At 53.6% G+C, this 16,536-nt stretch overlaps 1 protein-coding gene across 1 annotated transcript in view; it reads left to right on the forward strand.

Annotated features, from left to right (window-relative positions):
* LOC117650429 (sodium/hydrogen exchanger 3-like) overlaps positions 1 to 16,525 on the forward strand; it is a gene marked incomplete at its 5' end in the record, with an annotated part of 29,812 nt that extends 13,287 nt beyond the window's left edge. Inside the window, 18 exons of the mRNA XM_034393855.1 lie at positions 1,725 to 1,921; positions 2,877 to 3,133; positions 3,213 to 3,430; positions 3,506 to 3,708; positions 3,788 to 3,877; positions 3,945 to 4,015; positions 4,092 to 4,310; positions 5,657 to 5,795; positions 6,258 to 6,296; positions 6,955 to 7,131; positions 7,370 to 7,439; positions 7,523 to 7,624; positions 7,954 to 7,986; positions 9,530 to 9,742; positions 11,965 to 12,033; positions 12,141 to 12,311; positions 12,763 to 13,077; positions 13,160 to 16,525. Coding sequence (XP_034249746.1) covers positions 1,725 to 1,921; positions 2,877 to 3,133; positions 3,213 to 3,430; positions 3,506 to 3,708; positions 3,788 to 3,877; positions 3,945 to 4,015; positions 4,092 to 4,310; positions 5,657 to 5,795; positions 6,258 to 6,296; positions 6,955 to 7,131; positions 7,370 to 7,439; positions 7,523 to 7,624; positions 7,954 to 7,986; positions 9,530 to 9,742; positions 11,965 to 12,033; positions 12,141 to 12,311; positions 12,763 to 13,077; positions 13,160 to 13,482 — 2,906 coding nt within the window. The remainder of the gene's footprint in view (positions 1 to 1,724; positions 1,922 to 2,876; positions 3,134 to 3,212; positions 3,431 to 3,505; positions 3,709 to 3,787; positions 3,878 to 3,944; positions 4,016 to 4,091; positions 4,311 to 5,656; positions 5,796 to 6,257; positions 6,297 to 6,954; positions 7,132 to 7,369; positions 7,440 to 7,522; positions 7,625 to 7,953; positions 7,987 to 9,529; positions 9,743 to 11,964; positions 12,034 to 12,140; positions 12,312 to 12,762; positions 13,078 to 13,159) is intronic.
* Positions 16,526 to 16,536: the final 11 nt, after the last annotated feature.

Below are 16,536 nucleotides of genomic sequence, written 5' to 3' on the forward strand. Positions count from 1 at the left end.
ACACACTCACACACAAACGCACGCACGCACGCACACAACGTTGTGTCTATATACCCGTCCGTTCGGTGACAGTCGATTAGCACGTGACTCCGAGGACACCCCCCTCCCGTTTAGAGTGTGCAAGTGGCTGCTGCTGTGCGCGCCGAGTCGGGCCGAGTGCACCCATTAATGGCAGTACAATCGATTATCACGGCAGTATTGCGGGTCTGGCCCCCGCTGGTCGTGGCGCTGGCCGTGGCGCTGCCCCGCGGCCGCCAAGCAAACGACGCCGCCCGGAGGCCGAGACCCGAGACCCCCGCCGCCGCGCTAATGCACCCTGTCGACACCGCCGCCGCGCCGCCGCGCCACCGGCCGGCAGGTCCGGCCTGCAGACTGATTCCGAACGGCGACGTCGTCTCTCCCTCTGTCTCGCCTTCAAGGGCCGCCCCGCAGGAGGTGGTAGAGAGACAGAGTGACGTGATGCCGTGCGGAGAACCCTGCTGGGGCGCCAGGCCACCGCCGGCATGGTGACGAGTCATGGTGGTGGCAGGCGAAGGCCCGCCTCGCCACGCCTTGCTTTCAGCCTTGCTTGGCGTCCTACCGGGCGCGCGGCCAGGGTGCGGCGGCGCGGCGTGGCGCGGACCGGCCGCGAACTGGTTGCGGCGGCGCTCGGCGTGCCCGCGACGGTGCGTCATCGTCAAGGCTAGCGTGACGGCGGAGGGGCGGTTCGAGGGAATCCTCGTCCGGGCCAACCGGTGGGGGCGGGTTTGGCATTGGAGTAATACTGTTAGGTTAGGTAAGGTAAGGTTAGGTTAGGTTAGGTTTGGAGGGCGCAGGGGCATGATCAGGAAAGCACGCTGGAGTCGATGTAAAGCACTCCGTCACTTTCGGCACGGGGCTGGGCCGGCCACTCTGCGAAATGGGTTTCACCAGGACGCCCTGCCCTCGCCCTGTTCACTGTACAACGACTCAGCGACTTGCCGAACGAGACAGCGGGGACGCGTGCCGCTCTCGCATTCTAAAGCAAAGCCAGCCTGAGACTGCATGACGTCACGAAAACGGGGTTGTTGGGCTGGGCGTTGCAGGCGCTGGGCCGGCTCACGCACCCTAGGGCCACCCTGCAGGCTCAGCTTGGCGCAGGCGGGGTGAGCGGTCGCCTGGGGCCCTGGGGGTGTCGGTGCGACGGCCTGGGGGCGGGGCGGAGGAGGGGTGGCGGGGCGCGAGTGTGGGCTGCGGGCCATGCGGGCTGCGGGGGTCGGCGGCCGCAGCCCGGCGGCGCCCTCGCCCTGGGGCGCCCCGCTGAGAGGGGTCGGGATCACAGACTGGAATCGTCCACCCACAGCCCCTCTCCGCTCTCCCGCCTCTCCACGCTTGTTTGCTCAGGTGAAATCTCTTTGCATCGTTCCCTGGGTTGTCTTTCCGCCTCCGCGGCATGTGTGACGCGCAGAGCCGCGCAACGCGCCGCCGCGCCGGCCACGTGCGCCGGGCGCACTGCGCCCAGAACCCAGAGCCCTGGGCCTCGGCAGCGAACGGCGCATGCCGCTTGCTTATCGGCCGGGCCGCCCTTTCCCCATCTCTGATTATTTCGCCCCGCCGGTTTTATTTCGCTTTGGTTCGCAGGGCGAGAGGCTTCCCGCCCAGGGCGGCCCAGGGTCGCCAGGGTTCGCTGTCCGCGCCGTCCTTCCTCTCCCCCCCCTCTCTCCTCTCTCTCTCTCACTCGGATTAACTCACCCTTTGCTCCGCAGGTGCCTCGCTGTGGGCCGTGGGCCAGACGGGGCTCTTCGGCTGCGACACGCCACTGCTGGACATGTTCCTCTTCTCGGCGCTCATCTCGGCCGTGGACCCCGTCGCCGTGCTCGCCGTCTTCGAGGAGATCCACGTCAACGAGATCCTCTACATCGTCGTGTTCGGCGAGTCCCTGCTCAACGACGCCGTCACTGTGGTGAGTCACCGGAAGGATGAGAGAGAGACAGGGGCAGATACAGAGACAGGACAAAGACAGAGACGGAGGCAGAGACAGAGACAGAGGCACAGACAGAGGCAGATTCAGGACAAAGACAGAGACGGAGGCAGAGACAGAGACAGAGACGGAGGCAGAGACGGAGGCAGAGATAGAGACGGACAGTTCCGTCGCCGCTGCTGGGGGAAAACGCGGACGTCGCTTGGCGCCTCACGTCAAACTTGGGGCATCGCCCGAGGAGGGGCAGCGAAGGGGGTGGAGCGAACGGGAAAGAGCGAGAGAACGCTGAGGGAGAGACCGTCCGTGTCGTCCGCTCGCAGCAGATGAAGACTGAATCCACTTAGCCAGTTTTCGGCGGCTCGTCTTCTCCGCCCCGCGCCATCGGCGCCATCAGTGCCGTCAGCGCCATCGGGCTCGGCTCTGCCAATGTTTTAAAATCTCATTTTCGATGGCGGGGAGGAGGGGCGTGTATCAGGTCACCTGCGTGGTGGCCGAGATGTGATGACCCTCGCCGCCAACCACGCCCTGCCAGGGCCGCCTCGGGCCGGCCTAGCCCGGCTTTCGAGGGGTGCGAATAAATGGCCTCTTTTGTCGAGGGCGGGGTCTTGGCTGGCGGAGCTGGCGGACGGGGTGAGCCGAAAGGTCACGCTGGCGCGCGCTGGCGTGTTGACTACCGAGACCGAGCCGGCCGTCGATTGTCGATGAGGAAAATTTCCATCGCCGCGGCGTCTCGGGCCGAGTCTCAGGCCGCTCAGCGCGGCGCCTGTCGGGCCCGTCACACGAACGTGCGTGGCGGCCGGGCAACGCACACGGCGCTGCCCCCGTGTTTCTAGGGTCCTTAAACTGTGTGTGCTCTACGTGCTCAGTGCGCTGATGGCGAAGCGTGAAGTGGCTGCCCTCCACGGCTTGTCCTGCTCTCACACTTAACCTGCTGCAGGTGCTGTACCACATGTTCGAGTCGTACACGGAGATGGGCCCCAGCAACATCCTGGCGACGGACCTGCTGGCGGGCTTCGCGTCCTTCTTCGTGGTGGCGCTGGGCGGCACGGTCATCGGCATCATCTGGGGCTTCGCCACGGGGCTGGTGACGCGCTTCACGCACCAGGTGCGCGTCATCGAGCCCATCTTCATCTTCGTCATGGCCTACTTGTGCTACCTCAACGCGGAGATCTTCCACCTCAGCGGCATCATGGCGTAAGTGGAAATGAGAGTCTTACCGGGGCGTCTGCTGTCGGCGTCTTTCTGAGCCCTGTCGTTTCACCTTGGCCCGCAGCATTACGTTCTGCGGCATCACCATGAAGAACTACGTGGAGGCCAACATATCGCACAAGTCGCACACCACTGTCAAGTACGCCATGAAGATGCTGTCGTCCTCCTCGGAGACGGTCATCTTCATGTTCCTGGGTGTGGCGACCGTCAACAAGAACCACGACTGGAATACATGGTTCGTCATCCTCACCATCTTCTTCTGCTCCGTGTTCCGGTCTATCGGTGAGTACGAAATTGTTCCTCTGCAGCACGACATGCACCGTGGCCGACTGAAACCTAACCCGCGTGAATGCACAGGTGTGATCGTGCTGACGGCCTTGGTGAACCCGTTCCGCCTGTACAAGCTGGACCGCGTCGAGAAGTTCGTCATGTCGTACGGCGGTCTCCGTGGCGCCGTGGCCTTTGCGTTGGTGCTCCTTATCAACCCGACGCACGTCAAGCTGCAGCCCATGTTCGTGACGACCACCATCGCCGTCATCTACTTCACCGTCTTCTTCCAGGTCAGTACAGGCGCTGTCACTGACACTGACGGCCACCGCTGCGATTGCTTTGTTGTTGACACGCCGCGCGCTGTTGCAGGGCATCACCATCAAGCCCTTAGTGAAGATACTGAACGTGAAGCGGGCGGAGAAGCGGAAGCCCACCATGAACGAGAGGATCCACGAGAGGGTGAGTGCACCCCCATTTTCGCCTGATTGCTCGCGGGCCGCAAAGACTATCGACCCTTCTTTTGCAGTTTATGGACCACACCATGGCGGGCATCGAGGACATCCTGGGCCACCACGGCAACCACCACGTGCGGGACAAGTACGGCGCCATCGTTGCAAATCACCAAACTTGCGGCTACAGCATTGTATCCTAACACTGGTGCTGTTGCCAACAGGTTCAAGAGGTTTGATAACAAGTTCATCAGGCCTTACCTCCTGCGGGACTACAAGGGGGCGGAGCCCAAGATCCTCGAGACGTTCTCGAAGCTAACCATGAAGGACGCCATGGAGCTAATGAAGAGGAACGCCTCCAACGTGGGCAACATATCTGGGACTGAAAGCATGTCTGCGATATTTAGAAATTATACGTCAAACAATTTGAACCTGAATGGCAGGTACGTACTCTCATGAGTGTGCTGGAATTATTTGAACTTGTTTCGTGTTATCTTATATGAAACCCGCCCAATCGAGGCTATATTGCATTTACTTGGTTTTTCCTTTGTGGTTTCAATCATTTTCAAATACTTTCCTTATCCAACTCTTCTTCAGACGATTTTCTCTACTCGATCTGTCTTTTGGGTTGCACTTTGCAAAGTTTCCTCTTGGTTTTCCGAACTTAACTTCCTGAATCTATTCTATTTGTGAGGCACGGCATGTGACCATATCCATCTTGCACTTTCCCCTGGCGTCAGTGAGAGATGGGTACGTCTATGTTTGGACCCCAGGTACTCCTATACCATTTCAATCCCATCCTGTCTCCACTCTGAGCATGCCTCTTTTTATTTTCTGTAACCATTTATTTTGTAAACACATTGTCACTCATGGGCACCTCTGCGAACCCTCGCACGTCTGTGAATATATCTTAGTATTGAATAGAGTACAATGTTCGTTTGCATGCACTTACACCCATGCTTGAAGTTTAAAACGTATGGCAAGAGGACGTGAAACCATATGTACATATTCGTATCAGTGTGCAAGTGACAGTCGAAAACTGTTTTGTAATCAATCGATCATCTATCATTGACTTCGCACATTTGCTGATCTGTAAACCTAGGCTATTTAAGCAACATTAGATGAGTGGGAAACAACTCCAAATTAAGGTGAAAAAATGAATACAAATCAATTTAAACCTCCTTTATACAATCCAAAGAAATTAAATCAGGAGAGTGCAAAATGAGGCTATAGCAAGTTGTTTTCCCCTCGAGATACTCTCATTGGATTTCGTAAAGGATTTTGATTTTTCCTTTATCCTTTGCCACTCCTTAAAATTCCTTTCTCAGCTTTTCAGTACCAAAGCAGCAGTAAGTTGCCGTGCACTTCATTAGAGTATAGAGAACACCTTCTCGAGCAGGTTCCTCAGGAGGTCCTGCTAACTCACAGGCCCCAGACCTGCAAGCCTCTAGGGCGCCGGCTAGTACGTCTACGCGCAGCCACGTTATTGCTACTGGCCACGTGCAGCTTCTCCTCACATATTATCGCTTAATGTTCTGTCTCTTTTCTCTCTCTCTCTCCTTCTCCTCTCCTTCTCCTTTCTCCCCGCCTCTCTCCTCACCCCAACAACCCCGTGGTATAGAGTACCTGATGTCACCATCACGGAGGAGGACGACGACACCGCCTCCGTGGTGGAGGTGCCCGCCGCGCTCCTGGCGCCGCTGCTGCAGCCGTACGAAAGGCCAAGGCCTAACCGTCATGGGTACGGCCACGGGTCTGGCCCTGGTCCCGCCCCCTCTGCTCTGTCTAGCGCCTCCTTCAACCAGGCGGACTCGTCGACGTGGAACATCGACATGCAGGAGCTCGAGTACAACCCCTCCAAGAAGGACCTGACCGACGCCAAGATCCACCACTTGCTGGCCGAGGAGTTGTGCAAGCCGTACCGCCGGGTGAGTGCACTGCAGGCAACTTGTCCGTGCGATGTCGTTGCCGTGCGTCGCTCCTGCGGCCCGCACGGCCTTTGTGCCCCCGCGCACCCCCGTGGCATGTGTCCCCTCGCGGTTTTGGTGTCCGAGTGCCCGGCCGGGCGGCCTATCCCGATGTCGGGTGGACACCCTTCCCGGGGGGCGGAAATACACAAATGTCTCGTTTCCGGGCCCAGCCACCCCCAATCTGGATTCAGACGAGCGGCCGCGCCTCCTCATTTGCCTGGCACTGGGAGGCCACAGTTGGGCCCCCTCCCCACCGATGCCTACCCCGCCCTCGTCGCCGCTCAGATTGCCCCCGCGCGAATCCAATTCACGGCCACTTCCTGGAAAACCACAGCCCCCTTCCAAATTTTGTCGGGTCACGCTCCGCGACCCCGTTTCCGCGCCCGCACTAACCCTTCCTGAAATTTTGGTTCTGCGTAGCGGGGCTTCAGGGACGAGCTGCACACGTCAGGACGAGAGGTAGGCAGCCGGGCCCGGCCCGCCGCCAGGCGTCCAGCTTCCTTTCTTTTTGCGCCAAATTTTGCCGTAGTCCACCAGTCGGTGCTGTTTGATGTAGTTGGGCTGCGTAGCGGGTGCGCCTCGTCACGCATTCGGCATTTTCCTTTTCTTTCTTCTTTCTTCTTCCTACTCTTGGGTTCAGCGAGTGCGCCCATCTGTAGAGCGCACTGTACTCCTCCAAGGTCCGTACGTGTCCGGCACGTGAGCACTGTAGGCGTGCACCAGTCGTGCGTATTTGCACTGCAAACAAAGTTGGCACGACTACTTTTTAAATAATGATGATAAGTACATAAAGAGGTTATTTTAAAACATATGTTTCAAAAAGTCGTCAAGTTTATGATGAACTTTTTTTACACATGTTCCTGTTAAATTAGTGAGAAAGAGAGAGAAATACGCAAAGTGCACCTAAGTGCCGGGGGTGTTGAAGGGTGTTGAAGGGTGTTGCAAACGCCCCAGCGGTGTGTGGCTCGCCTCCCTCCCTCCTTTCTCTCTTTTCCTCTCCTTTTTCTCTGGCCCTTGCTGCTCTGGCCCTTTTTGCTCTGGCCCTTTTTGCTCTGGCCCCCCATATTCGCAGCCGTTCCGGCGTCAACCCTCACAAGACCGTGTTCCGTGTCCACAGCACCGCCGCCTGAGCTACAGTCGGCACGCCGTTAACGACCGGGACCTGTCCACTCAAGAAGTCAACTACCGCATGCACATGAACCACATCAGGAGGCTGGTGGGGGACGAGCGCAAGCACCACCACAAGCGCTCCAAGCGCCTGGGCAAGGTGAGCAGCAAGCGCTTGGTTCTAAAGGTGAGACGAGACAAGAAAACTTTCTCTTTTTTTCTTCTACTGTACATTTCTGTCTCTTCTCATTCTGCGACGGTGTGGCCATTATGCATGTGGTGCCTGAAGGGAAACATCACTCTAAGCAACCAAATACCAGCATTCTAGACTTACAGACCCTCGCACGAGATTTTGCCTTTCCCCCTCCTTTTCTTTGTTTCTTTTATTTCCTTCGCTTAGACTAACCACCCTCTCCCGGTTCCAGGACGGGAAGCAAAACCACGTCAGCTTCCCTGGCATCCAACAGAATGGGTCAGCCAAGCAGTTCTCGCACGGTAAGGCTGGCTCTCGATGAGGCCTGGCCGGGCTGGCCATCATCAGATTGGCAGATGCACTCACTTGACGCGCATGCCCGCAGACTACATCGACGAGGTGATCATGGAGAACGAGGACGGCGAGGGCGGGGCCGCCGGCAAGGAGGAGTGGGAGGGCGGCATCACCTTCACCGTGCACCCCTCGCGTGAGTTTGATACGCACCTTCGTAGTCATTTAAGTTAACGCTCACTCGAATAACGTTCGCCTTTCATGTCCATCACCTGTCTGTGTCGTTTAACCCCCAACCAAGCTGTCTGTTTTGTCTCTCAAAACACTAATTTTACCTCTTCTCCTTTTTGTGGAAACAGGACGAAATATTTAATACGTTGGTCTATCCTAAATGCTTTCAAAACGAATATGAAACTTTTAAAGAACTTAGGATCATGCATGCTTATTGCAAACCTTTTAATCGCATGTTGGTCCTGGTTGTTTGTATGTACACATCGAGACTGACGACTTGTTTCTTCCTGACAGCTTCCGTTTCAGGCTGTGGAATACCGCTATGGGGTATGTTTAGTCTTTACATTAATTCCAGAGCAAGTTCACCGTTTTAGCTGCCCGCCCAATTTTTGGTTGCACCTTTCCTTAACGTTGTGGCCCTTAACCACCTTCAGACGGAGTATTTTTAAACTTCTATTTCGTCCGTAGGAAAAAAAATGCTATACCAGGAACGTGACGTTACATACCTTAGAAAGGGAATTGCGTTGAGTCAAGTTTCAAACGGGCGCGTTCATAGCCAATTGAAATTAAAACGAATGCGATTGATTATTTTAAAGAATGCACCCGGTTCACCTTCTTAGGAATGTTAGTGTATTCTTGGAATACCAATCAATGCCGTCAGAAACTGATCGTCTATTTGACTATTACGGATAAACTGTTACTTTATGTGGAAACTTCATTGGGTGCTTTATTTAAACGATTTCTTTATCTACTCCCTCTGTTTGGTGCGTATTGTTCGCTAAACGTGATTTTATAGGTACTGCCATAAGAAAATTTTTTTTTTCCAAAAAAAAAAACTTTATCTTGTAACTTGAATATCAATTCGACGTACATTTCAGATTCAACAAAATACTGTCACAATTAAAAAAATTCAAACTAAAGACCAGAATGTTAGGCCATATAAGATTGCGTTTAGCGTGACTATTGTAAAACTTATTCCAAAGCCTCTCATGTCTCATGCTCTACGACATGATTTAAAAAAAAATGGTTAAAAAGCTGTTTTTCAGCCACCTTGCTAAATATTTCTTTCCTGTGGCTTCTTTCTGTGTTCCTACCGAACCATTCTTCCTTCTCTGCCTATATTTCTATTACAATCCTTGTTTTATTTTCAGTATTCGTTTTTCTTCTTCTGTTGACTCGCACAACCTATTCTGTAGAACTGTTTCGTGATTTCCCTTAGGATTGATCAGATCACTCCTCTTTCAAACAAGTGATTCTAATGCACTTCTCCGTTCTTGCTTACTCTCGAGGATCTATAATTGGGTGCTTTTCTACGTGAAAATTGGTCCTTAAAGACTGCGCAAGAAAATGAAACAGCGACACTTGCTACAAAATTTTGACTTGACATTCAGAGCTCTTAACAAGGAACGAGATTCTCTCGTCTTGTCGCCCTTTGAAAGACTTTGTATCCTTCAACCAAAACGGCCGTTTGAGTTACAGTTTAAGGGTTGCCACATTGCGAAAGGAATAATTTGATAATCTAAACATTGACTGTCAGGAAAATAAGGAAAGTTGCACAGCTCAGCAAGCAATCTGGTGCAAATGAAGCTGAAGGTATTTTTTTTTCATGGCAACCCCTTCAGAGAACGTTATTTTGACGCATGAAATGATCCAGCACGGCTCTTGGCGTTTGATGTCTTAGAAGTGTTCCCACTTAGGACAGTTGTAGATGCCAGCCGCCGTAGTCGCGGTCCTTCTGTCCAGCCATCTATCCGTCAGGATCAAGGCTATGCCCCTTTAGAGGGGCAAGAAACTCCCGTTGGGAGCCGTGCTGCCCGCGACATAATCTCACCTAACCTGTATGTCTCTCTGATGCGGCCGGTCCATATAGCTTCGGGCTCCGTGGGCTCTCCGGGCGGCTCTGCGGCCGGCTCTGGCTCGACCTCGACCGAGTGTGCCTTGCTTACTCACGTAGCCTCTCTCCCCGGGTTGGAACCCCGGAGAGCGCGCCTCGTCCGGCAGTACTCGAAACCCCTTTTGCACGACTATGACGACGCGCCGGTCGTGGCGGAGGTGTCGTTGCCCTGGCGGCGGGAGAGAGAGGGTAGGTCCTGGTCCTCGACGCCTGCCTCGGCTTCCTGCCGCCCACGCCGCCACGCCGCCACGCAGCGCTAGGCACTAGGCCAACCGGAGGCTTCTTTCTTTTTCATCATTTTCCGCTGTGAACAGCTCGCCTTTCCAGAGGCACAATTAAAAGTCAAACTTTGTTGTAAATTAAATGTATTCGTAGGTGCTGCTCATCAAAAAATTAACTTAGAACTTAAACTCGTATTGTAAACATCTTTGTTTTGCTCTCGTAGAAATTTATCAACGCCGAATGAGTAACAAATTTCTTGTTTTATTGTGCCGTGTTGCGAAATAATAGCTACCATTCCCAGAGGTTTATGTTCATGTTGCGGGCGGTGCGGGGGAACGGAGAAAACGGTGCGCGCATTGGCTTAGAGGCCGCGTGCCACTCTACGCATGTGCGAGCTAGGCATTACTGGGTGGAAAAGCGGGCCAAGCTGCGAAGGCCGTTTTCCAAGTACCCTCGCTTCAAAGTTTGTGCTGGAGTGCTTGGGCTGCGGGTGGCGCTAGCTCCCTGGTTCCTAAACGCAGCCTCGAGTCGGATGGTACTGGCCGAGTCATTCTTGCAATGCAAGGACTAGCTGCTCGCGCCGGCTGCTACGATAAATAAATAAATAAATAAATAAATAAATAAATAAATAAATAAATAAATAAATAAATAAATAAATAAATAAATAAATAGTGCGCGTTGACGTGTAGCCCAGCTGCATGCAGCCAGGGGTGGCTTATTGCTGCGTAGTGCCGAGAGAGGGGGCTGGGGCCGGGACCGGGGGCAGCTCGCTGACGTTTGGGCCCCGCAAGGCGCGCGAGGCGACACCGTGGCCGCGCCGCCCCACTGACTGACGGCCCGACGAAGATAGATTGGCAAGCGCATCGCGACGCGACCGGCCATATTCCCCCGTTGGCCATTTGGTCGATAAAAACAGAGGAAAGAGAGGCTCCCCCCACCTCGCAACGCTTTGGTGTCTTGTGAGACGCGTAGGTTGGGTTGCCTGCAGTGAAGGGGGCCTCTCAGAGTCGCGGTCCCGGAGCGTTTCCATTGAGAGCAAACTCTTTCCAAAAACTTAGTTTTGGCCCTGAACAGTATTAAAGCGCCCTCCCCCTCCCCCTTTCTCGGTAGTTGCTCGCTGGCCTGGGTAGAGTAGAGAGCTGTGATAGTGCGGCTAGGTGAGCGCGCAAAGGGATAGAGCATCCTCCCCGACAGCACAGCACTGACGTTGCTCCCTCCGCAAGCGACCCTCGCGCCCCTTCCCCTCCCCGCGACAAGCGGTGAGACGCCTGCTCCCTCGCCCACCCCTCGCCTCGCCGCGACGGTCTTGCTGCACTGTGGCTTGCCGCATCAGAGGACGCGCCGGGCCGCAGTCAAGCTCCCCGCCAACCACCAGAAGCCTTGACGCGCTCAACTGTGTTTCTCTCTATCAGCGATACAGGGCGGCAGGGTGGGGGTCTCGGCGGCAATCTCCAATGGGAGTGATCCACACGTGTGTCGACGCGCGAAATCTTGTTTCTTGTTCCTGACTCAAAGGACAGCCCCTCCGCAACGCGCCGGTCTCTCGAAACGGGGGATGCGTAGTCTGTCTATCTTCTGTCTGCCTCTGCTGTCTGTCTCTCTGTCTATCTTCTTCCCCTGCTGTCTGTCTGTTGTTAACATGTCTCACTCTTTCTCTCTTGCCCAACCCATTGTAGAAGAGTTGCACTCTGTCTCACAGCTTTCATTGCGTAAACGTTACACAGCCTGCAGAGCTAACCCAGTGACTTTCACCGTTCGCTCTGCAGCATAGATTGCAGATCATTTGTGTCGTTTTTGTGCTTGCCCTGTAACTAATGCATGACCCATTACCAACGTTAGTAGACAAACTTTTCAATGGTCTGTAAGTCTTTGGTATTTTTGTTTTAGTTTGCCCTCCTATAAATGGGTAAAGTGGCTACCCTTTTGCACTTTGCTAACTAAATACACTATCACACATTCGTAGGATAAGCAATCCCAAGTTGCGGGTTTGGCTACGTCAGCCCCTTACCAAAGCGCAGCCCATCTGTGCGGTAAACTGAATCCCCCCGTGAGGTAAGGCACAGGTGGTCAAACCCGCAACCTGGCGTTTTAAAACACGTCCCAAGCACTTAAACATCTTCAATTAAAATTAGGCCTTGCGTTACAAAAATAACTCATTAAAAATCCTCTCAAATTATTCTCTATTGCAGAGGAGCCCCATTCTGGAAGCGGGCCGATTAAGAAAATTTCACAATCGTCTCAACTGTCGCGAGATGACGGTGAGTTGACCATGGAGTTCGGAGGATGACGCCGATAGGCGGTGACTTCGGTGGTGACCTCGGTGGTGACCTCGGTGGTGACCTCGACGGCGGCCTCGTTGTTGCAGTGAGCGAGAACGGGCGCGTGTCGACGCCCACCGCCACGGAGAGCGTGCTGCCCTGGAAGCGCGACGACGACTCCGGGGAGCTGAGCGGCCCCGTGAAGCAGCGCGAGTTCCCGCCGTGGTGCACCAACAAGGAGTACCTGGCGTACAACTCGCCGTCGGCCACCTTCCTAGGTCAGTGTGACGCCAACCGGCATTTTTGTGATTCGTGTGTCTAGTTTCTTCGGCATGGTCTCGTTTGCTGCCCCTTCTCCCGAGCCAAAAAGACATAAACAAAAACCTCTCGCATGTTTTACAAAACTGAAAAGGTATGATTGCGCTTGGTTTAATTATACCTCATTTTGGTTCACGTTTCCTTAACTAGCTTTACTGTGTCGTTTTTTATAAAGTTAATTTACTAATAAAGATCAATTTGAGAAGAAAAAAGTTAGTAGGATAGACTTTATACATCTTTTCTCTCGCGTTTAGCCGTCGTCTTGCAAAATTTATCAATCTAGAAATAACATTCCTTCGTGCGTGTTTCTGTTTTGCTTGAGCTGTAGAGACAAGGGACTGGCCTAGCCTGCACCTAGCCCTGCATGCCGGCACGCTGACTTGACTTGGCCGCGACGCCACCCTCTTGCAGGCGGCATTGAGCAGCCCAAGACGGCGTCTGTCATAGGGCTGTTCCGGCGGGACGGCTCCGTGGGGTCGCGGACGCCGTCGGAGACGTCCCTGCAGCGCCAGGCCAGCCAGGCCAGCCAGGGCAGCCAGGGCTCCGAGTCGCCGCCGTCCGGGCCCATGTCCATCCTGCTCATCGAGGAGGGCGTCTCGGGCGACCCTCTGGGCGTGTCCACGTCCGTGGGCCGCCGGCCCCTGGCCGGCAGAAGAGGCAGCCTGCTGGAGCTCAGCGCGCTCAGCAGCTCCGTGGACCCCATCCCGGAGGAAGACGCGCACTCGGGTAGGGGAGGGTAGCGGTTCGAACCCTCACTGACTTCGTCTGCCTTCTTCGCTGTGACTAACGCCATTTCTGGTCCACGCAGGCTCGACGCAGGCGACGACGCCCTCGACGCCCGGGCCGACGCCGTCCCCCGCGACCACGGTGGCGGCGGGGTCGCCCGCCGAGACGACGCCGGCGGCGCAGCGACGCCGACCCGGCTCCAGCCTGAGCCAGAGCGGCCCGGCCGCCAGCACCAGCAGCGGCCGCCTGCGCCAGCAGACGCTGTCCTCGGGGTCGTCGGCGTCGTCCTTCGGCGAGGACCTGCCCATGCACGTGCAGCTGGCTGAGATGGAGGAGGACCTGGACACGGAGGACGACCTGGAGACGGCCAGCGAGGAGACGAGGCTCAGCACGGCCAGAAAGTAGACAGGACTGATGTTGGCGGAGTCGACTTTTTCGACGGCGAGGAAGGAAGGGATCGGTAATTTTAATGGGGGCCCTGATTCCCAACCGATTCGCAATGCTCGCTTATCAGCGAAGTGCGTCTTCCTTCCTCGCGTCCCCTGCACCGCTCCACGACGTCACAAGCAGAGCGAAGCAGAGCGAAGCAGAGCGAAGCAGAGCGCGCCGCCAAAAAATGCCGTTCGCCTCGCTTCGAACCGCTTGCGTGGCGCGGCACGGCCAGCAGCCAGCCGTCGGCCAAAACGCGGTTTCGTCATTCCCCTTTTTGGCTGGACGCGGCGTGGGACACTCCTGCTTGGGGCTTCTGTCACTTTCTGGGCGCAGAAAATGAATAATGCGAAGAACGACCGGACGACCGTCAGTGACTCCAAGTGACCAGGAAGAAAGGATAGTGCTGTGTATATCATATAAAACATTTCTAGCGTGATTTTTGTGCGTGTCCTCCTTTGTATACTAGGATGTGCAGTGAAACAGGGTTTTACAGAAAGCTAGGGCATGCAGAGACTGATTTGTGTGAATGTTAGCGTGTCTGGTGGTGCGTGGTGGGGGCCTCTGCCGCCGGCCTGGCCCATGGGGGGCGGGTTCGTGTCCGCCCTTCACTGTCCCTCATGGACCAGACACGGCCGCAACGGGCACGGCGCACCTTAAGCTCCACCATGGTGGCCCTTTTCATGCAAGTTTAAACTTCCTGCAATGCAATTCAACCCCCTTAAAGGGACAGCGCCAAACCCATGTCCCCGGGAATCGGCTTACAAATCTCAGTCTTGATCGATTAGCAGGAAAGTTTGCTGAAGATGGCCACTCTGTTTTGGGGGCGCTGTGTCCACAGTGTGCGCAGGTCCTCACAAGTCAAATATTGTACAAAGCTAGTGAAACGGATGTGCCTATACCGGGCGGCGTGCTGCCGCCTCTTAGACAAGTATATTTTGTAGTACTGTTTCAATGATTCGCAGCCAATGTAGTGCGAACATCTGGCTGTGATGTGTTGGCTATTTGACTTTCCGCTGCGTTCGTTACTTAGACTGTTGATGTGCTTAGCGCAATGTGATGGAGGGCAGGGCCTGCCGCGGCCTCTCGCAGGGCTTGCTGGCGGAGGGAGCGCTACTTTTAAATCAATTTCCTCTGGAGAGGGCCCGCCCCGGACATGGCAACGCAGCCCCTCCCGCCCTCCCTGAGAGGCGTGAGCAGGACTGCCCGGAGTGAAATGCCTATGGCCGCGTCAAACAAGTACCACGTCCGACCGACGCGACGTCTTATCAATACTGTGAAGTGCGCCACGGGCCGAGAAGACTGTTAGTAGAGGAAGCCTTTGGGAGCTGACCTTTTTTCTACCACCGGTACTTATCAGAATATTGCCATCATAGAGTGTAACATTTTTCAAACGTAGAATAGACTTGTATTGTTCTCCTTCTAATTTATCTGAACGTTTCCATGAGTTCTTCGGTCTAGGACAGTTGGGGAAATCTAATGTGATGCCTTAATGAGATTAAGGAATCATGGAGGCAAGATTGTTCGGAAAATGGGGTTAACCCTGTACCTAAACGCTCAAACGACTTGCATTTCCAATTTCAACCTAAGTTGTTTTTCTCTACTACACTGCTGAATCTTTACTAACCATAAATCTAGTGGTTAGTGGTAGGTGCATGTATGTTCTGCACAAGACACACGAAAATATTCATTTGTCCCCATGTCTGTACATGGTCCACCTTATTTAACTTACCGATTGTACTCCTGTAGCCAGTATGACCTCTTTTTGTCAATTCTATTCAGGAGGAAACCAGGTTGTGCGTTTTTCTGATCTGCACAAAGCTTAAACGGTCAATTAAATACAGCTTCAAAAATTTTTAAAACAGTTAGTGCCGGATTCATGCACAAACTATAGGCAATAGACAAAACCTTAGCTGTCCAAAATTCGTTTCTGTTACAAGCATGTTCTAACAGGACACTTAGCTCATAAATTCATGCCAGGAGAAGACAACGGGAAGCGCACGTCCGTTCTATACATGTTTGAGAAGTGCTTTCCCACTTCATTGCCATTTTCTCGTCCTTAAAAAAGAGATTCTCTGCTGTCTACGTAGCTGTAACAATAAGTTCAGAACTAATTAATAGACTTTTATAGATCTATATTTATTTTGTGAAATGTTGACATTTTTAATAACAATAGGTAGGCTAGTCTCTCCGTGAATTTTGTTCTGCGTCAATAGTCAAAAGTTTTAATTGTAATGCCAATATTTTTTTCATCCGAGTGCGTGCAGCTCAGGTGCTATTTATTTGTTTATTTATTTATTTATTTATTTATTTATTTTGTACTCATCGTAATTAAAACTAAACCTTGTCAATGCCACTGGCGCGTTTGGGCGTCACCTGGTAAATATTTAGGTCTAGTCAAATTAAATCACGAGCGTTTACGACTCGTTGCTGTTGTTTTTATCTAGACGAGGTCCATCAGAAAGATGTGTTTGGACACACGGACAATACTTTCACCGCGAAGCTCAAAGGTCGTGGCACAGCTTCGTAACGGAGATTGAGTACAATGTTTATCATAATTAATGTTTTAATTATTTTTATCTCAGGCAGGGCCTTGGGCTTGTATAGCATTACAAGTTAATACGCTATTTGTGTGTCATATTGTTGATGTTGCTTCATTTTGGAATCACCCATTGAATTATTACCCGCGCCGTGCTGTTGATGAGTGGTCTATTGTGTAGGAATTTGTGTGTATACTGAGCGACTGTGAACTGTGCATCACTTTCGTCTGACGATCGCTGTAAATATTGTTCTTGGCGAGAGCGCTGATGATTGCTGTTATCGGAGTTATTTGTCAATTTCTAAGGGATCCATTTTGTGTAGAGCAGCAGCTGCGTCAGCACAGTTGTTAAGGCCGAACTGATTTGTACAAAGCACACCATGTGGCGCCACGGCCCTCTGAGGGGGCTGCACGCTCTGAGCCAGGATTGCCTGGACGTATTGTTTCAGTACTTTCAAATAAAGTATATTTTTAAAATACCGTCTCAGTCA

The sequence above is a fragment of the Thrips palmi genome, unplaced genomic scaffold, assembly GCF_012932325.1.
Source record: "Thrips palmi isolate BJ-2018 unplaced genomic scaffold, TpBJ-2018v1 HiC_scaffold_5, whole genome shotgun sequence".
Taxonomy (NCBI): domain Eukaryota; kingdom Metazoa; phylum Arthropoda; class Insecta; order Thysanoptera; family Thripidae; genus Thrips; species Thrips palmi.